The sequence below is a fragment of the Chelon labrosus genome (genome assembly GCF_963514085.1).
Source record: "Chelon labrosus genome assembly, chromosome: 17".
In the NCBI taxonomy this organism is placed as follows: domain Eukaryota; kingdom Metazoa; phylum Chordata; class Actinopteri; order Mugiliformes; family Mugilidae; genus Chelon; species Chelon labrosus.
Genome location: NC_140350.1, coordinates 15,171,800 through 15,188,793, shown reverse-complemented (window position 1 = coordinate 15,188,793; position 16,994 = coordinate 15,171,800). Strand labels below are relative to the sequence as shown.

General features: G+C 41.9%; 1 protein-coding gene across 6 annotated transcripts in view; it reads right to left on the bottom strand.

The window, feature by feature from the left end:
* Positions 1-5,589: 5,589 nt before the first annotated feature.
* LOC311502746 (transcription factor COE1) overlaps positions 5,590-16,994 on the bottom strand; it is an 81,997-nt gene continuing 70,592 nt past the window's right edge. For 2 of the 6 annotated variants that reach the window (XM_084565106.1, XM_084565107.1), the window contains exons 12-17: positions 12,960-13,025; positions 12,695-12,857; positions 12,234-12,416; positions 11,268-11,465; positions 10,396-10,464; positions 5,590-9,000 (exon numbers count right to left, since the gene is read on the bottom strand). In XM_084565106.1, the coding sequence (XP_084421232.1) occupies positions 10,397-10,464; positions 11,268-11,465; positions 12,234-12,416; positions 12,695-12,857; positions 12,960-13,025 (678 nt within the window). In that variant the 3' untranslated portion in view covers positions 5,590-9,000; position 10,396. Of the gene's footprint in view, positions 9,001-10,395; positions 10,465-11,114; positions 11,466-12,233; positions 12,417-12,694; positions 12,858-12,959; positions 13,026-16,994 lie in introns of those variants that run through there. The other 4 variants (XM_084565108.1, XM_084565109.1, XM_084565105.1 and 1 more) reach the window with 2 other exon arrangements.

Sequence of the window (16,994 nt, the reverse complement as noted above, 5' to 3'; positions counted from 1 at the left end):
TGGTCAGAATACGTTTTTGATCGTTCGTTTGGATGAGCCATTAAAGTAGCATCCATGGAAGGACTCCATGACCACCTTGGTGTGCACTAAAAACATATTGGCGGTGTGAATCACTTGGCAGCACAAACAATTTGACATTTTCAGGAATGCAGCAATGGAACTAAGTAGAAATTATATTAGCGACGTGTTAAAATGTGTTTTCTTTTATCTTACCAGTACATTATTGATTATTGGTGCAACCTGGCCTAAAGAACTTATTACATGTCAACATTTCTTTGCCTTGAACAGTACACATAGGGAGTTTGAAGGTCTAAAAGATTGAATCTATCTTCCAGGAGGAGGCCTCGTGTTGCCAACATCATGTGTCACCAGTGTGGTTATCTGCTGCCGTAAATCCGTCATCACAAGTACTACCGCAATATATCGTCACATTTTGTCCAAAGCCCAAGAGACAGATACCATCACCTGTGGGGGAGGAGAGGAGGGGGAGGTGAAAATGCATGACTGAAGAGGAGGAGGAGGACGGAGAGAGGAAGAGAGGGAAAGCATAAAAGAGGCAGACGTGAATGTATTCATGGGAAATGGACTACGAGGCGCAGGAGAGAAAGATAATTGTTTGGAGTATTCGTTTCAAGTCCCAGCTCAATTTCAAACCCTCCACTTAAGTGAGTGGTTATGAGTGAGAGTGAGTGTGTGTGAAACTGTGTGCTACAAGTGTTTATGGAGTGGCATCAGTGAGGATGTCATCCCCTGTACTAAGCTGTAGCACGCCTCATTCAAATGCACAAGTAAAATCTTTAACACTCGCATGTTTAACTTTTATTGTTCTCCAGAAACATCACCTTTCCGTGCGCAGAGAAAACTCTATTACCACTGATACCTTTCTCATCTTCCCCATCTCCTATTCATCCTCATATTTCTCCTCTTCCTCATTGATTCGTCTTCTGATCTCGTTAACTTGATGCCTGCTTCCTTCCTCCGCCCGGTTTTCCTTCTCAGCCTTCAACAAACTGTCATCGCCTTCGAGAAACGTGTGAAAGAGAACAAAATGGACAGGAAGCTGTACTTAACTGGCGAAAAAGCTGCGCATTCACAATGAATAAATTTATGAGGTGGTCTAACTGAGCTATTATTCTGACTATTATGAGAATAATAGTGTCATGTATCCAGTTAGCAGTCCACCGTGTTTAATTTTACTAATGCACAGTGAAATGGTGGCAGCAAAAGTTTGTGTAATTGTGGAAAAATAAAAAAATGCGGATGTATTAATGCAATAACGTGTACTTATGATGTACTTTGATTTGTTGTTTTAATTTTACTCTAACAGTCATCGCTGGTTTAAACCCCCTATGTGTCCATGGCCAAGGAGCCTTGAGCACCTCAAGCTCATGTGTCAAACTCAAGCAGAGAGGGGGCCGAAATTAAGAACTGACTCCAAATCACGGGCCAGCCAGAATGGATATTTATTTAAAATGAGACTCAATTTGTCTTTTCAGATGTATTATTGGAAAACATTCATACAGAAAAATGAATTTAACTTTTTCCAAGCCATAATAAAGAATTTAGAATAAAACCAAGCTCACTGATTAAACATGTAATGCAATTTGTGTGTTACTCTCTGTTGGAGATAACATATAGAAAATGTTTATATCTCACAAATTTAAGAGATTTAAAGGGGACATGAAGGGGGATAAAGGCGATGAAAATCACTTAGTAGGGTGTGTATCATGTCATACGACGCTATTTTTCATAAGGCATTGTGAGATTAACATAATCTGTACGTTGTATGAATTTGCCGTAATTGACACTTTGAATTGATGCCAGAATAAAACTAGCGGGGCTTACTATACGGTGGAGAGCAGAGCTAACCATGGAGCTAAGTTAGCATGCTAATGCCGTGTTAAACATGCTGCAGTTATTTGGCTAACGGACACTTTCAGTCTGTCTGTATGTTAGCATGTATGCTAACATTCAGTCCGTCTGTATGTTAGCATGTATGCTAGCAGACTGGTGTTTAGCTGTAGTGGTGTTGTTTATATTTTAGGAAGTTTTCTGTTTGCCGTGTGTGCTAACGTGGAACAGCTAGGCTAACCCGTTGTCTGCTAACTGGTTCAGTCTTTGTATGAGAATCTCCGTTAACATAATTTAGTATGTGCTCTAATGCTTGTGGCTTGAACTTTTATGGGTTCATATGGGTGAACTTTTATGGGTATGGTCTGATGTAGCTTCAGAGGGCCGCGCTGCGCAACCACGACACCATGATGAGTTTGTCAATAAAGATGGGAGGGGGAGGTGATTGACGTACCTGCCTGATGCCAAACAGACGCACACAAAATACCTGCAGGCCAATTCGGATAGATCTAAAATATCATCCTGCGTGCCCGATCCAGTTGTCTCGTGGGGCCTTGAGTTTGACATGTCTGACCTAAACCACCCAAACTGGTTTAGTGTACGCTTACTTGGATGGGTTAACTGCAGAGAACAGATTCCTTGCGTATGTGAACCTGGACAATAAATCTTCTCTGTTCACTTCTTGCTGTTTCTCTAATATGAAAATAATGGTGATGTTTCTTGATTTTGAAATTGTTCTGTGAACAGAGCCAGACCTCAAAAGTCAGTTTATTGTCCCATGTGCAGCCTGTGTAAATAAAGCTTCTGAATCCAGCAGAGAGAGGAAGGGAAGAAGAGACAGGGTTAGAGGATTTGTGTGTTTCTGTGTATGTGTGTGTGTGTTTGATTCTTCCTGATGGGGTTAAGTGCACCGGGAGTGTGATGCAGTGATGGAAGGAGAATGAGAGGGATAAAAGAAGAGAGAGAGATGGGAAAAAAAATAAAAAACGAGGAGAGATCCATTAGCTAATGGATGTCTTCAGTCTTGTCTCGTCAGGCTCGGTATTATCACTCACATGAAGGGAGGCAACAAGCCATCGAACTGGTATTTTTTTTGTGAATGTGCATTTGGCGCTCAAACAAATCAGCTTCATCCTTTAACTTGAACGGAAATTGGCCACAAATGATCCCAAATTCAACTCACATCAAATGAAATCTAAAAAATGCGGATGTGGGTTCACATTGTAAAAACGTTTGTATGTATTAATGTGTGTGTGTGTGTGTGTGTGCTACAAGACAGAAACTAATTGGTGTCAATAAGACATCTGTGGCTCCTCTTTGATTAAGCCCACAGGCTAGGAACAGGAGAACAACACCTCACACTCTTTTTGCCTTTCCCACACTCACAGCCTGTGGCCATGCTGATAGCTAACTCCAGGCAGGGCCCATCTGTCTCATTACAGAAACGGGTCTCACCAGAGAATTAGTATTGTTTATGAACACACACACACACCCACACACACACACACACACACATGACCACATCGTTGGCTGTGCTGGTAGCCTTGCTCAACATCAGAGCTGCTGGAGACGGAAAAAGCTTGATGTGACAGAAAAACAGGGAAATAAAAAACAAAAAGAATGAAATAATGAAACAAATACACCAAGTGAGTAAATTCCCTTCCCTGTCTTGTGAGTTTTACAACATCTTGTGTAACAGTTTGACCCCGGAGGACCTCTCTAACTGTGTGATTTTACTGGAAGAGAGCTTAACATTTGAAGAGGGAGTTCAGTGTCTTGTGAAAGTCATATTTCAGCTATGTTATTTCACTTTTCACATTTGGATCTCTAGTTTTACTTTTTGTGCGTCTGCCTCAGTTTCCATTATTCTGATGAAACAGTGAAAACTGTTGTAGAAAGTTTTTTGAACCTGGCACTTTGAGATAAAAAAAAATAAAAAATGAATACAAGATTCAATAAGTTCTGAAAATCTTTTCTACATATGACAAAAACATAGATTTTCCAGTGTCGGTTTTTATATTTTTGTACTGCTGCAATTCACTGAGGTGTTGTGCTGAAGTCAGTTTGCAGACAGATGCTTGAGATAAAAGAAATGCATCAATATGCATTAATATTCATCCAAGGTTGTGCTGTAACTGCACAAAGATGAGTTCACTCGTGTGGAACGTTCCAGTTTCTAACAAGTAAATAGATTTTTTTTGCGTGTGTGTTATAAATTGTTTCAATGACTTGAGAGTCATGAGACTTCGACCCTCAATCTGTAACCTCCTGAATAAATAAATGATGGGTTTAAGTGTCAGGAAGAGACTTTACTTCAACTGCTAGTACTGTGATCGTCATGAATGAAAGTGAACCTTGAACTGTCTCTCATCATTCAGCAGTGAAACTGTGAGCTGTCGTTTCTTTTCCAGACCGTGGAAAGAAATGTGCGGGGCTACGGCATAAATGCAATACTTTCTCGAAAAGTGTAAAAGATTCGTTTTCAGTAATCAGAATGATCAGATGATCATATGCTGCGATGATTGTATTCTAGTGTGACACACCACAGGTGAAATAATGAAATATTTTTGAACGTGATACTCATTGGTGCATTTGCAGGAACTAGAAGTTTTTAATGTCACCATTAATCCTTCCAGGACAAGCCATAATGTACTGAGTGAAAAACGTATATTTATGCTGATGATGTGTGGTAGTTCAACTGATTAAAAGACCAAAACCTTTTACTGTGATGGGCCCAGATGGAACGTCCTGTAGTTTTTGCCATGCACAATTTTCCCGGCGAGCAGCACAGTGGTGTGGTGGTTGGCACCGATGCTTCACTGCAAGAAGGTTCTGGATTTGAATCTATCGACCGACTGGACCTTTCTGTGTGGAGTCTGCATGTTCTCCCTGTGGGTTCTCTCCGGCTTCCTCCCACCGTCCAAAGACATGTTTGTTAGGTTAACTGTTGATTCTAAAGTGTGAATGGTTGTCTGTCTCTCTGTGTCAGCCCTGCAATAGACTGGCGACCTGTCCAGGGTGTACCCCGCCTCTCGCCCAATAACAATAACTGGGATAGGCATGAATGAAGGCATGAAGTCAGTTGTGTTTGTTGATAACTGAGGACACATCATCTTGTATAGGTGCTTATTTTATTTACTGAGCAAGTTTATTTCTTGCATTTTAGTTTAGTTGTTTATTTTTGTTGTGTTAAAGGAACACACAAAGTAAGAATTTCATTGCTCAGTGTAACCTTTGCTGTGTATATGACAATAAACTTCTTGAAACTAGGGTTTCTCACTTTTTAGCCAACTTTCAACCCTTTCTTCCAGGGGTGCACCGTCAGGACGGGCAAAACCAAGCAACTGTGTAGGGCCTTTTGGGGAAATTTTATAAAATAGCTACTTTTTGGGCATATTTGGCAATGACAGCTAATCAATGATGACCTTACAGTGCATCAACAACAAAACGCCCTAAGATCCACACTGCTCTCTTACACAGTATTTTCTTGCAGACCTTTCAGTTTCTTATGTCTTTCTTAGGTTGTCATTAAACTCAGAGGGGAGACTGTGCACGAGTTGCAGACGAAAAAAGATTTCAGACAACTAAAAAAGACAAAAATTAAACTTGAGGCAGAACAAATATGTCAAGGGTAACTTTACCTCTGACTTGTGGCTCATTTGCGTGTGAGTGACGGTCACGAGCGACGAGAACACACACATTGTCACAGAGAAGAAAGAACTTTAATTAAATATAGTGAGTCAAAAAGTTATTTTACACTTCAAAGTTCAAAAAAAAAAAAAAATCAACATTATCATCTTTACAGTAGTTTCCTCTGAACTCTTCCCCTCCACACTGATACAGCTGATAATGTGTGTATGAACGATGCCCACCGCTTTAAGCCTGAACGCAGACAAGCCACCATAAATGTTATTACTGCTGTTACACAAGTGCTCCGGATCTAAATTCCTTCGGCTAGTTACTCCTGCCTGTACAGGTATTTATACATGTACTAAAAAAAAAAAAAAAAAAAAAAATCCTTCAAATTTTAAACATCACATTTTTCTTTCGGAGGAAAAATCATGACACACACACACACTCGCAGGCACACTCACATGTAGACACAAACAGAAGAGTGGTCTCCAGACCCATATTTGAGATAAAATAAATAGGTGGCTCATTTTCTTAGGAAGGAAAAAAAAAAAAAAAAGGAAGGCAAACATACAGATTATTAATGACGAAAAGAGAGAAATGAATAGAAGGAGGGAGCAGAGGGAGGACAGATAACCTGACTGAAGCAGGTCGCAGGAGAGAGAAGATAGAAGACTTTTCCTTCATTGGGCAAATCCAAAATCCATCACATGGAAGACGAACACAGATAATCAATGATCATACTTATATTCTCTACACCTATATAATGCAACAAAACGATGCTCGACAAGAATGATATGAACAACGACATGGCAAAATGATCCTATGATTTCCTTAATTAAAAAACAAACAAACAAAAACAAAAACACCACCACGGCTTCTTTTAGTTTGATGGAAGTTAGCAGTGGAAGAATGGCTTTTAACGAACAGACACTATAATACAAAAAGTAATAAGATGTATTAATAACATTCATATCCTCACATGAGATACAGAGAAAACAACATCTGGGCATGTTCAAGAAGTTTTCAGGATTTTTTTTTTTTTCAGGGTTTCAAAACATTAAACATTTTAAGACATTTTATTTCATATAGTTTCAGGTTCCTAACAATGTCCCTTTTCCTTCATCCTTGTTTTTGATAACCGCTTTACTGAGACTGCGCTGTCACGCAGCCTTGCAGGACTTTCGCTCATTTAATTTAAAAAGCGTGGGATGTTAAATATTCTCCTCCATTTTCTCAGCAGTTAACATCCAGGCTGCTGACGATCCAGATTAATGCTAGTTAGGTTTTCTGTCCACTGTCAAATAATTCCTGTTTGATGCAAATATCACAGACCTGAAGGACAAACAAACAATAAAGATGTGTTCGTGAACACCACCTGCTGCAGGTCTGAAAGATTACGCTTTAATTAAGCACTGATAGGCGTACAAAAACGTATAGGACAGCGTGGAAACTGTGGCATAAGACTGTATAGACATTAATGTCTCAAATAAGGGCTTTGGCAAAATTAACATCTTTATAACTGAATTAAGACTGTTGAGCAACGCACACCGCTTGGCTGAAAGAGCAGCGGCTTCTTACAACCAACCATCAGCTAGTTTTCACACACCGGGCATTTAAGACATGTTGCTGGCAAACTGCTCTGCGCTGCAAAAAAAGCTCTTTTCTTTGCAAGATATGGAAAAATGACACCGCAGCTTCACAAAGAAGTACAAAATACTGAAAATCATCCAACTTAAACATCGGAACATTTGTTTGCTTACTGGGAATCGCCATTAGCAGGATCACATAATTGTATTTGTACTAGTAAATAAATTTAACTGTGGATGAAGATATTTATTTTATTTAAGATTTTCGAAAAAGAAAAAACAACAACTTGATTGGGTTTAGGAAATTTGGTCTGGGTCAACTGCCTTTTGGTTGAAAACAGGAAATAAATGGCAGTCCAATGTTTTGTTGACCCATCCATCCACCCCAACGCAGACTGTGTTGCTCTATAATGGCATCACATGACTTCTTTTTTTTCTTAATGTTTTGTCATAATTACAATACTGCAGTCACCAGCGGCCATTTAAGGGAACTCGCCGATTGAAGCTGTTGTTTTTCTTGGGTGGACAAATGTTCTCACTTTGGAGGAAGAAAATACACAGTCGTGATGTTTTTCTTGACGTTCTTTGCAGCGCAGCGCGTAAGACACACTTGAGTTGTCAATCAGGCCAGATCAGAGAGAAGGCAACTTAAGAAGCACAATCTGATTGGCCGGCTGATCACAGTAACAATGTTAACAATCACAGCAAACCAAAAAAAAAACAAACAAACATAAATATCTGTTTGGACAAAACTCAAGAAAGCAAATCTCACACAACAAAAATCAAAGTGAAAATGGCAGCAGTCTTTTAAGACATGTTCCGCCCTCTTACAGAGGTCGCCGTGGCTGTGTCCGAATCTAAAAACAGATATGGTAACAGGGCCGATGGAGGGACTCAGTGGCAGTTATTGGGTCAAATCCTCAACAGGGAAGCTGCTGTTGGCACCGAGTAACACACACAGCTCTGTGTATTCTTTTATGGCCTTTTTGCAATTAGATATTGTCAAATCTATCTTGATTTAGCACTGGAGCAAATCTGGTTTCCCTTTTAATTCTGGCAAGGTGGAAATAAATTAGTTTGTTAATTGACACATTTGATTATCTCTACACCGTCTGTTGACTGAAAGACTGATTTGAACGTTGTGTAAGTGTAGCGCATGGGAGCAGCAGGGCAGAATAAACTAAAGGAAACTTCTATCTTCAGCTGAATGCTTGGATGCAGAGGATGAGCTCTCAGTGACAATGGCATGGATTTGGCAAAGAGAAGTGAAAGTGTGTGTCTGGTTTGGCTTGTCTGTGTTGGCTGGATTTGACCCTCTATGAAACCTGTGACTCCTTCATCATCGTTTCCGACTCATCATCATCATCATCACCACCGTTCACCGTCAGGTATTCTTCACATTATATTCCTTCAGTAAAGACAAAACTTCATAAATAGAAAGTCCCTCATGTAAGTTACAGTTAGAAGATGATTATCACACGTTAACTGTTGCACGAAAGGAAAAACAAATCAACAATCACTCAAACGAGGAAGTGGATTATCTCTCAAAATAAATACACTTCCCGTGTCCATGGAGAGTCATAATGTAGGCGTGGCAGTTCTCCTATAAAAGCATCAAGGTGTATAAAGTCTAAACAACTTATTTTCTTGCAAACAGTTTTTTTGTTTTTTTTGTTTTTTTGTTCTTCTTCAGTTTTTCTTGCAGTTGTTCTTTGTTTTAGAAAGGGCCTGAGTTGGGTTTATTCCTTCAGATCGGGACGGCTGCTTCCATCCCCGACCGGAGTCTGACTCGCACCGAATCCTCCATGGGGCTCGGTGAGAGTGTGCTTGGTTCAACATACACACGGTTCGCACACACACACACACACACACAGCCACACAATCATGCACGCACACCTTTACATGGGTGGGACGATCATTCCCGGGATTGCTGTTGGGGCGGAGGAAGAGAGGAGAAGAACGAGGGAGAGGAGGGAGGGGAAGAAAAGGAAAAGAAAAACTTTTAAAAAGCGGCCAAATATTTCCATCGTCATAAAAAATTTCCTTGTAAATACATCAGCATGTTTTCCCATCTGTGCAGCTGTGTGACTGCAGCGACATTTAGAACATCAATAGACGAATAAATCAGCAAAACTGAGCAGAGACACATAAGTTGCTGCGATGCTGCACACACACACACACACACACACACACACAGCAACAGTTGGCGTATTTTACTGTATGTTTGTATGTGTGCCTGACAGATTGCATCATGGCATGTGTTGTCTTTACACCCAGGGGATGTGTGTCAACATGTGAGAAGCAGAGCTCAGCCCAGAGTGACACACACATACACACACGGTCATGTTTCCATCACTTCAGAGGACATTACATTGACTTCCATTCATTTCCTGGAGACCAACCCCGACCATTAGCTGTTACCTTCTCGCCCCAACCTCAACCGAGCACATATATCTGTCACTAAGACATGAGTAATGTGAGCCTGCACACACACAAACACATACACACATGCAGCAAACTGGATAAACTGTTAAATAAACAGATTTATATTTCATGGGGAATAAAAACTTTAAGAGAAAATTATTCAGTTTCAGTGCCAGCGTGACTAAACTCTACAAAATGTATTGTTTCAGTCAAGTCTCCGGTTTTCTCTGCTTTCATTTAAGGTGTACTCATGAGTGCACACACACACACAGCGACACACACACACACACCGTAGGGCAGGTATACTGACGGTATAAACTGTCAAGAGAGTCGAACAGCTGTCATTGTTGATCGCTCCCTAGTAAGCTGCCAGTGTGTGATCAACCAGTGTGTGTGACAGTGGAAAGCCTGGGTGTGTGTGTGTGTGTGTGTGTGTGTAGCAGTAAGTGGCGTGTGTTTATTTCAGCTGTGCTTTGAGGCTACGCTTTGAGTTCCCACACCCCCACACATGCTCGCTCTGCACACACACACACACACACACACACGCTGCTAAACAAAGTCAGTGATGTTGAGAAATGAAGTCTCCGTGCCAATATTTTAGTTTTTTCTTTCTGTAAATTTCTAACTTCCTGCCTTTCTTCCCAGCCAATAGGAGGACAGGGAGGAGTTACCAGGCAACTAAACGGGCTTGATCTGTATCCATGAGATGAGAGGTGGATGGAAGAATTAAGCAGGCAGACAATGGAGAGGAGGAAAAATCGAGACGGGAAAATGAAGTTTGAACGATCATTCAGAAGCACGTGAGGCATGACGAACTGAAATTGAAATTAGTCAGTCAATCAAAAGCTGCAAATGCAATTAGTTAACGGGGCTGAAGGAGGAAAACAGTAGAGGAACATACTTCAGGTGAAGGCCAGGCCTTGTAGAGAGCTGGCTGTTGAGTACTTGCTAGAGTCCACAAATGTTTGATCTGGTAGGAACGGAAAAAAAATGACAAAGGGAGGGTCAGAGGAATGAAAAGAGGAAAGGTTAGAGGTCAGGAGAAAAGACGGGAGGGGAGAAGGAAAAAAAAAAAAAACATCAATCCAAACAGTGAAGCAGCAGCAAAGACTTGGATAAAATGATAAAACTGACAGAAACTAGAGCCGTGCTAGAGGGAAACATGGCACAGACGCCTTGTGTTAGAGATCTAAACGCCAATGCGAGCATGCTCATTTGTTCACGGTGTAAATGCTAACATGCTGCTGTTTAACAGGTGTTATTTCAAGTTGTCCGTGTCTTAATGTAGTGTGTTAGTAGGCTGACATTTGTTAGTATTATTTTCAAATTTAAATCGAAGAATAAAATTTAAATGATAACTTGATGGCGGTGTTAAGGGAACAGTTATTAAAGCTCATCTTGAGGTCCGTCTGAACCAAATTATCGATTAACAAACAAGAATGCTAACGTCATAGTGCAGCAGACGGAAATCCGAGGGTCACCAAAATCTGTAAGACTCATGGCTCAGGGAACGGTGAATGCCAGGATAAAATAAAATGCTAATCCATACACTGGATGTTGAGATATTGCAGATTAGACCGAAGTGGCAGGCCAAAATATAAAACGTTTATCTGCCTTCTATCTGATCAGATACAGCAAGAGGAGCCGGGGAAGGATATGGACGATGACACCGACTCAAAACACTTTTAAAAATTCACCAGAGGAGCCTGAAATCACCTGCTGGGGAAATCCTCCCCCTAATCATCTCGCTGACAGACCGGCATGGTAAATTACCTTGGAGCCCGTTGCCGTTGGCACTGGTGCAGGAGGGTGGAGGGGAGGACGAGGGCCGGACCACCGGAGCGAAGGCAGACTTCTGCTTAACGGCCGCTGACACCATGTTGGCCGGAGAGAAGGAGAAGACACCAGAGGAGGAGGAGCAGTTGGAGGGGAGAGAGGTGGAGGAGGCCATAGTGGGACTGGACGGGACAACTGGAGGGACGAGAGACACGTTGAAGAGAGACGATAAGAGTGAGAATGAAGCGGAGAGTGGATGGAGGATAAAGGGTGGGATTAAAGGAGAGAGACAGATAAGATTACTTCATTAAACGTGATAAAATGATATTCCACATTCCCTGAGACAAGAAGAAATATGTTGTTAGTGTGTTATGAGCCAAATATATATGAAATTAACTATTTAAATATGTGACAAGTCAGGTTCCACAAGGTTATTATACGTCTTTAGAGCTGTAAGTGGCTTAAAATATACTTTATGAATAGTCTTCTCAAATGTTCGCATCTTTCTCCACCTTCATCATCACCACTTCATCAAACAAATAATAAAATCACATCTTTCTGCATCGCTCTTTTCTTCCTTCCTTCCCCTCCCTTTTCTCCCCTGTCTTCCTTTCTGCTAAATGGAAATAGGAAGCAATTAACCAACAGAGAGAGAGAGAGAGAGAAGAGGCGTGGCTGTCAGATAAAAGGCAGCGAGGGAAGGAGGGAGGAGATGGACGGAGGACAAAATGGAGCAATGAGCTGGAAGTTTTTGAAGACACCGCGACAGAAAGCCCCATGGGGGAATCTCCACACGGCTGGATCTGAGACTTTCAATTCCTGTCCACAGACATCTTGTGTGTGTGTGTGGTTGAAAACAGCACTGTTTTCATCTCTGAGAGTAGGTGTAGGAAAAGTGTTTATGTAGCGGTGTAAAGCACCTGTAATTAAACTAAGCCAGTGAACGTGCACATATCCACTTACTGGCATAAGGCGAGTTGGCTGCGGAGCCATTGAGGAAAGTGGGCGAGCCTCCCAGGTTGGTCATGCCGGTGTTGTTAGCGTAGCCGTTCATGGTGCTGGTGACTGAGGTGTAACTGGTCTGCTGAGGTGTGGAGCTGGGCACGTAACCGTGAGGTGACACACTACTGCTGCTGCGCACGTAGCCTGCAGGAAATACAGTAAAGAAGAAGAAGATGGTGGTGATGAAGAAGAAGCGATGCGAACACAGATAATTTCTGATATTAAGATGGCAGTTCTGCATGAGTTAAGACATTGCTATATATCAGCTTGCATTATAAGTATAACATAATATAGTAAGAGTAATCCTTTTATCATAATACATAATTAACATGGTGAGTTCACTGTCCCTGCAAATATACTGATATATGGCTTTCTAGGCAAGATTAACGTACAGTACGATGATTAACACTGTTATGTCTCACCCTGGTTGGCCTGTGCAGGTTCGGAGACATTGACGGACAGCTGCCCGGTGAAGGAGTTGACGCCCATCATGCCCGTGTGGGTCGAGCCGGAGAGCTGGGTGTGTCCCCGCGGGACGCTGTAGAGAGCCTCTGCGATGTCCGCTGCACGTTTCAGGATGATCTCCTGCAGGAAGAACAAACAAGGCGCTCGGGAATAAATACAACAGGAAAACTACTGGTTTCACACCTCTTTCCTTGCGAATGGTTGCATGTGTGTGTGTTTTACCTGGTTATTATGAGGCAGTCCATAAAGGGCTTCCACCAGGTCAGCTGCCCTCTTCAGTATAACCTCCTGAGATAAAGACAGTGGGAGTGATATCAGTTAAAGATGTTTCTTCTTATGTGTCTACTAGGTTCTGACAATCTGAAAGAGCTCAAATGTGCAAGTTAAACAAAAAAAAACACACACACAAACGTGCGGTCCCTGAACACATCATCTACCAACTTCCATTTCACCATCTATTCATGATAAAGAAATGGCTCTTTGCTCCTTTTAAAGGCAGATTATCTGGTGTCAAGTGCTTCTACGCTTCTTAATGACATCTTAAAATGACAGGTATTTAAAGTATACACCAAAGTGCTCCACAGACTCTTCTGCTCTGCGTTGTTGTTTGAAATGAATCAATAATGATCCAGTTGTATGAATGAGCCGTTCAGGTCCTCAGCTTGTTTGCTGTTTTTTTCTTCTTCTTCTTTCTTTACTTTTAAGGTAACATTTTATTTTTACTGCAGGAAATCAACAAGGAGGGCTGGATTTAGATCCACATTTTATTAATCTCACGACGCATGATCCTCCTCCTCTGCTTTCGTGGTCCATTTTCACCTCTTTCTCCACCACTCCTCCCCACGTCCTGTTTTGCCTCCCCAATGGGAATTCTCTTCCCCATTTATCCCACCCACTAACTCTCTCTCTTTTTTTTTTCAAGGTCTCTTTATTGTTTTTCCTCTCATCCTCACCCACCCACCCTTACTGGTTTCTCCCTCTTTCTCCCGACTCCCACCCCGGGGTCTAAGGTGTCTTGTTTAACAGTTAATGTGTTGTCGTTTCCGCAGCATGAGGCCGCCCGGCGACAGAGAGAAAATTACTCTGCTTCACAGTATTAACCTGCGCTGTGTGACACACGCTCACACACATACTTAAGGCTGGCTGCATGTGTGCTCTCCTGTGAGTTTGCGCCTCGTGGAACATATTGCCTCTCCATCAGTGTGTGTGCATGTGTGTGTGTGTTGGGGGGGAATACGAGAGGTCACAGAGCCAGTCAGCAGTTTTAGTGTGCCTGTCCACAGTGCTAAATTCAATCTTTTACACATTATTATGGCCAGGCTGGCTCTCTGTTAACCTCTCATTATTAGACTGGTGAGCTGAGCCACTCACACACACACACACACACACATTACACAGACACACACACACATTCACAGAGAAACCTGATCCTGAATGTATGAATGGTTCCAGTAAGGCCAGTAGCTGATAAACGGGAAGGAAAGATGATCTTCTGGTAACATCATCATTATCAGGTCTGCTGGCTGCTGCTGCTGCTGCATCACTCAGAGCTCCTGACTGCTGCAATCGATGCACTTTAAGTACTGTGTCTGTTTTTGTCTTTCATATTTAGACACGCAGATTGCCTAATTAATCACTCGCAGGTTGAATACGTCTGTAAATAAGAAAGCATTATTTCCTCAGATTACCTTGCGCCTACAACAGATTAATAACGCTTTCGGCTCCATTACGTTGACATCAATGATGGGTTTCTGTTGCTGTTGCCAGCGTCATTTGCGTTTAAAAACTGATTAAGAAGTCTAAAATAATCCAGATTTGATGTCCTGAGGGCTTAAGCTCACTAGAGCACATTTAGTTGTGGCGCAAAAACAAAAGATTATTTAATTTCTAAACCGAGTTTGTGCCGTGTGACTGCACATTTGGTGATTTCCGTGTCACAAATGTCAGTGTCTAGGATGAAACTGGGATATATCTGGTTTAAGAGTGAACGCACTCTACATCTCAGTAACTGTAGGCGTTCATGACGACGGAAAAGACGGAAAGTTTGGAAGAATTCACTGGACTCACAACAGCGAGCAGTCGATGATTCAACAAGTAAGTGCCTCTATCGATGAGATGAGGCGAGAAAACATATCGCTGTGAAGGCACTCTCTCTACAAACAAGAGAACAACTACTGCTGCAGCCGCTAAAAGAAGTTTATAAATAGGTTATACATTTTTTTTATCTTTGTTCTTTTAAATGATGTATAAAAAAAGCTATATAAAGTTAAATGTGTTAACAGGTTAGGGTCTATTTACAGAAAGGCAACATAATCTTCTCTTTCCTGGAGCTTTCAGTCTCCTCTCATGGTCTTTGCTATTAAGTTATGATTTAGTGAGTGTGTGTGGGTTTCAAATTTAGCCGTCTGGATGTTTTTGACATGTAAACCACCGAATCAGTGCTTACTGGGGTGTGCTGGGATCGACCCCTCCCCTTCACGTTTCTGTCCATCAACTGCTGTCTGAGTTTTACTGTAGATGATGATAAGATATGACAAGAGTGACGGGAACCAACTCTGAAATGTTTCGTTTTCCATTTCCCTTGTTCACTCTAATTGCTGCAATAAAGCCTGATTTCAAAGCTTTAATCCCCCGCTTGATTCTTGTAAACATTTCATCTGTTGTCAAGTATTTATGGAATACATTACTGACACGGACTCGTCCGTCATGTCATCTTCTCGTCTTGAAAATAAATAAATAAAAAAAATGTTCAGCCACAGCGAGGATATCTGATTGAATAAAAGATTTCTCGGCTGACTTTATATAACTCAGCCTCAAGACATTTTTAAAGTTTAGTATAATCTATTCCTGTCGGTTTCAGGTGAATATGCAGACAAACAGGTCGACTGACAGCCAGAGAGGGAAGGAAGGAGGTGAATGAAAGAAAAGACAGATCTGCTGGCAGAGGGAAAGAATAACAGGAGGCGTCTAGGTGCTTTTACTGTCTGAGTTATGGCCGGCACTAATGTGATAACCATACATTACACACACACACACACACACACTCACACAGACCCACACCCACACATGTTGTATGCATTAGGACCAGGAAATGCTGAGCCGACTATCTGTAGGGGTCAGATGTGTGTGTAACGTGCGTGTGCCGGCCCGGCGCAGACACGACACACACATGACTTATTCCTCCCTAATGCTGGCACATTAGCCGCTTGATCCGCTTCTAATGCGCCATTAGGGATGCTGTACATGCGGGGTCACACCTAGCACAGATATGATGTCATACTTTACATGTGGGCTCGCCGAATCGCAGACATATACTGAGGTATCGACATGTGTGCACGAATACATCCTTAGGGGAACATCTTCTCTTAATACGTGCGCTGTGGGACAGTGTGGTTTCAGATTTCATCTCTTCTCACTGAAGTGATACCGACATCGACGCATGAATTTAAGTGTGCATGACACACACACACACATATATATATATATATTGAGTAGTTCCATGTAGGTGTGTCCATGCATCACCAGGATTACTCATGCTGGTGAGGCTGATGACATGACCTCAGTAATGCATGATATCACCAACATTAGTTGCATAGCGATGTCAGCTGAGTGAGTCACCAGAGGAAGTCACTGGTCTTTTACGGCGGTGACACACAATGGTCAACTTCTCCAACCTGAACGCCAACATCAACCAGAGACAAAGACTTGCTTGTAATGAATGAACACCACAAAATCAGCCGGTTATCAAAGCTACAATTTAACAAAGCATCATGCAACTGGAAAGACTGACTGACAGATACTGTACAACTGACGGCACAGAAATTGGACAAAGAAAGTAATGTGTGTTTTACATTAATTCTCCAGACTTATGCCATTAAACAATGGCATAAGGAAAGGGTGCAGTCTACCAAATGTTTCCCTCTGCAAAAAGCTGCAGGCACATCCAACAGACATTAAAGAAGTATTGGCTACAAAGTCTGACTGTTAGCCAGTTACGTTACTTCTTAGCCTGTGTCTGTACCATAGACTGTATATAAATATGGACAACGTCTCCCCACTTCCTTGCTTTGGCAAAACTGACGCTATTTTACCGGTGATACGGGTGTCGCCATCTTGCGACTTTGGAGCCAAAGTCTGCGCAGTACGGTCTGAGAGTGGAGCCACACGGAGCCACGATATCGATGACCCGCCCACACTTCCTCCAGAACTCATTCGCGTTTTCCGTTTAATTAACACCACGCTCTGCTCTACCTCCAC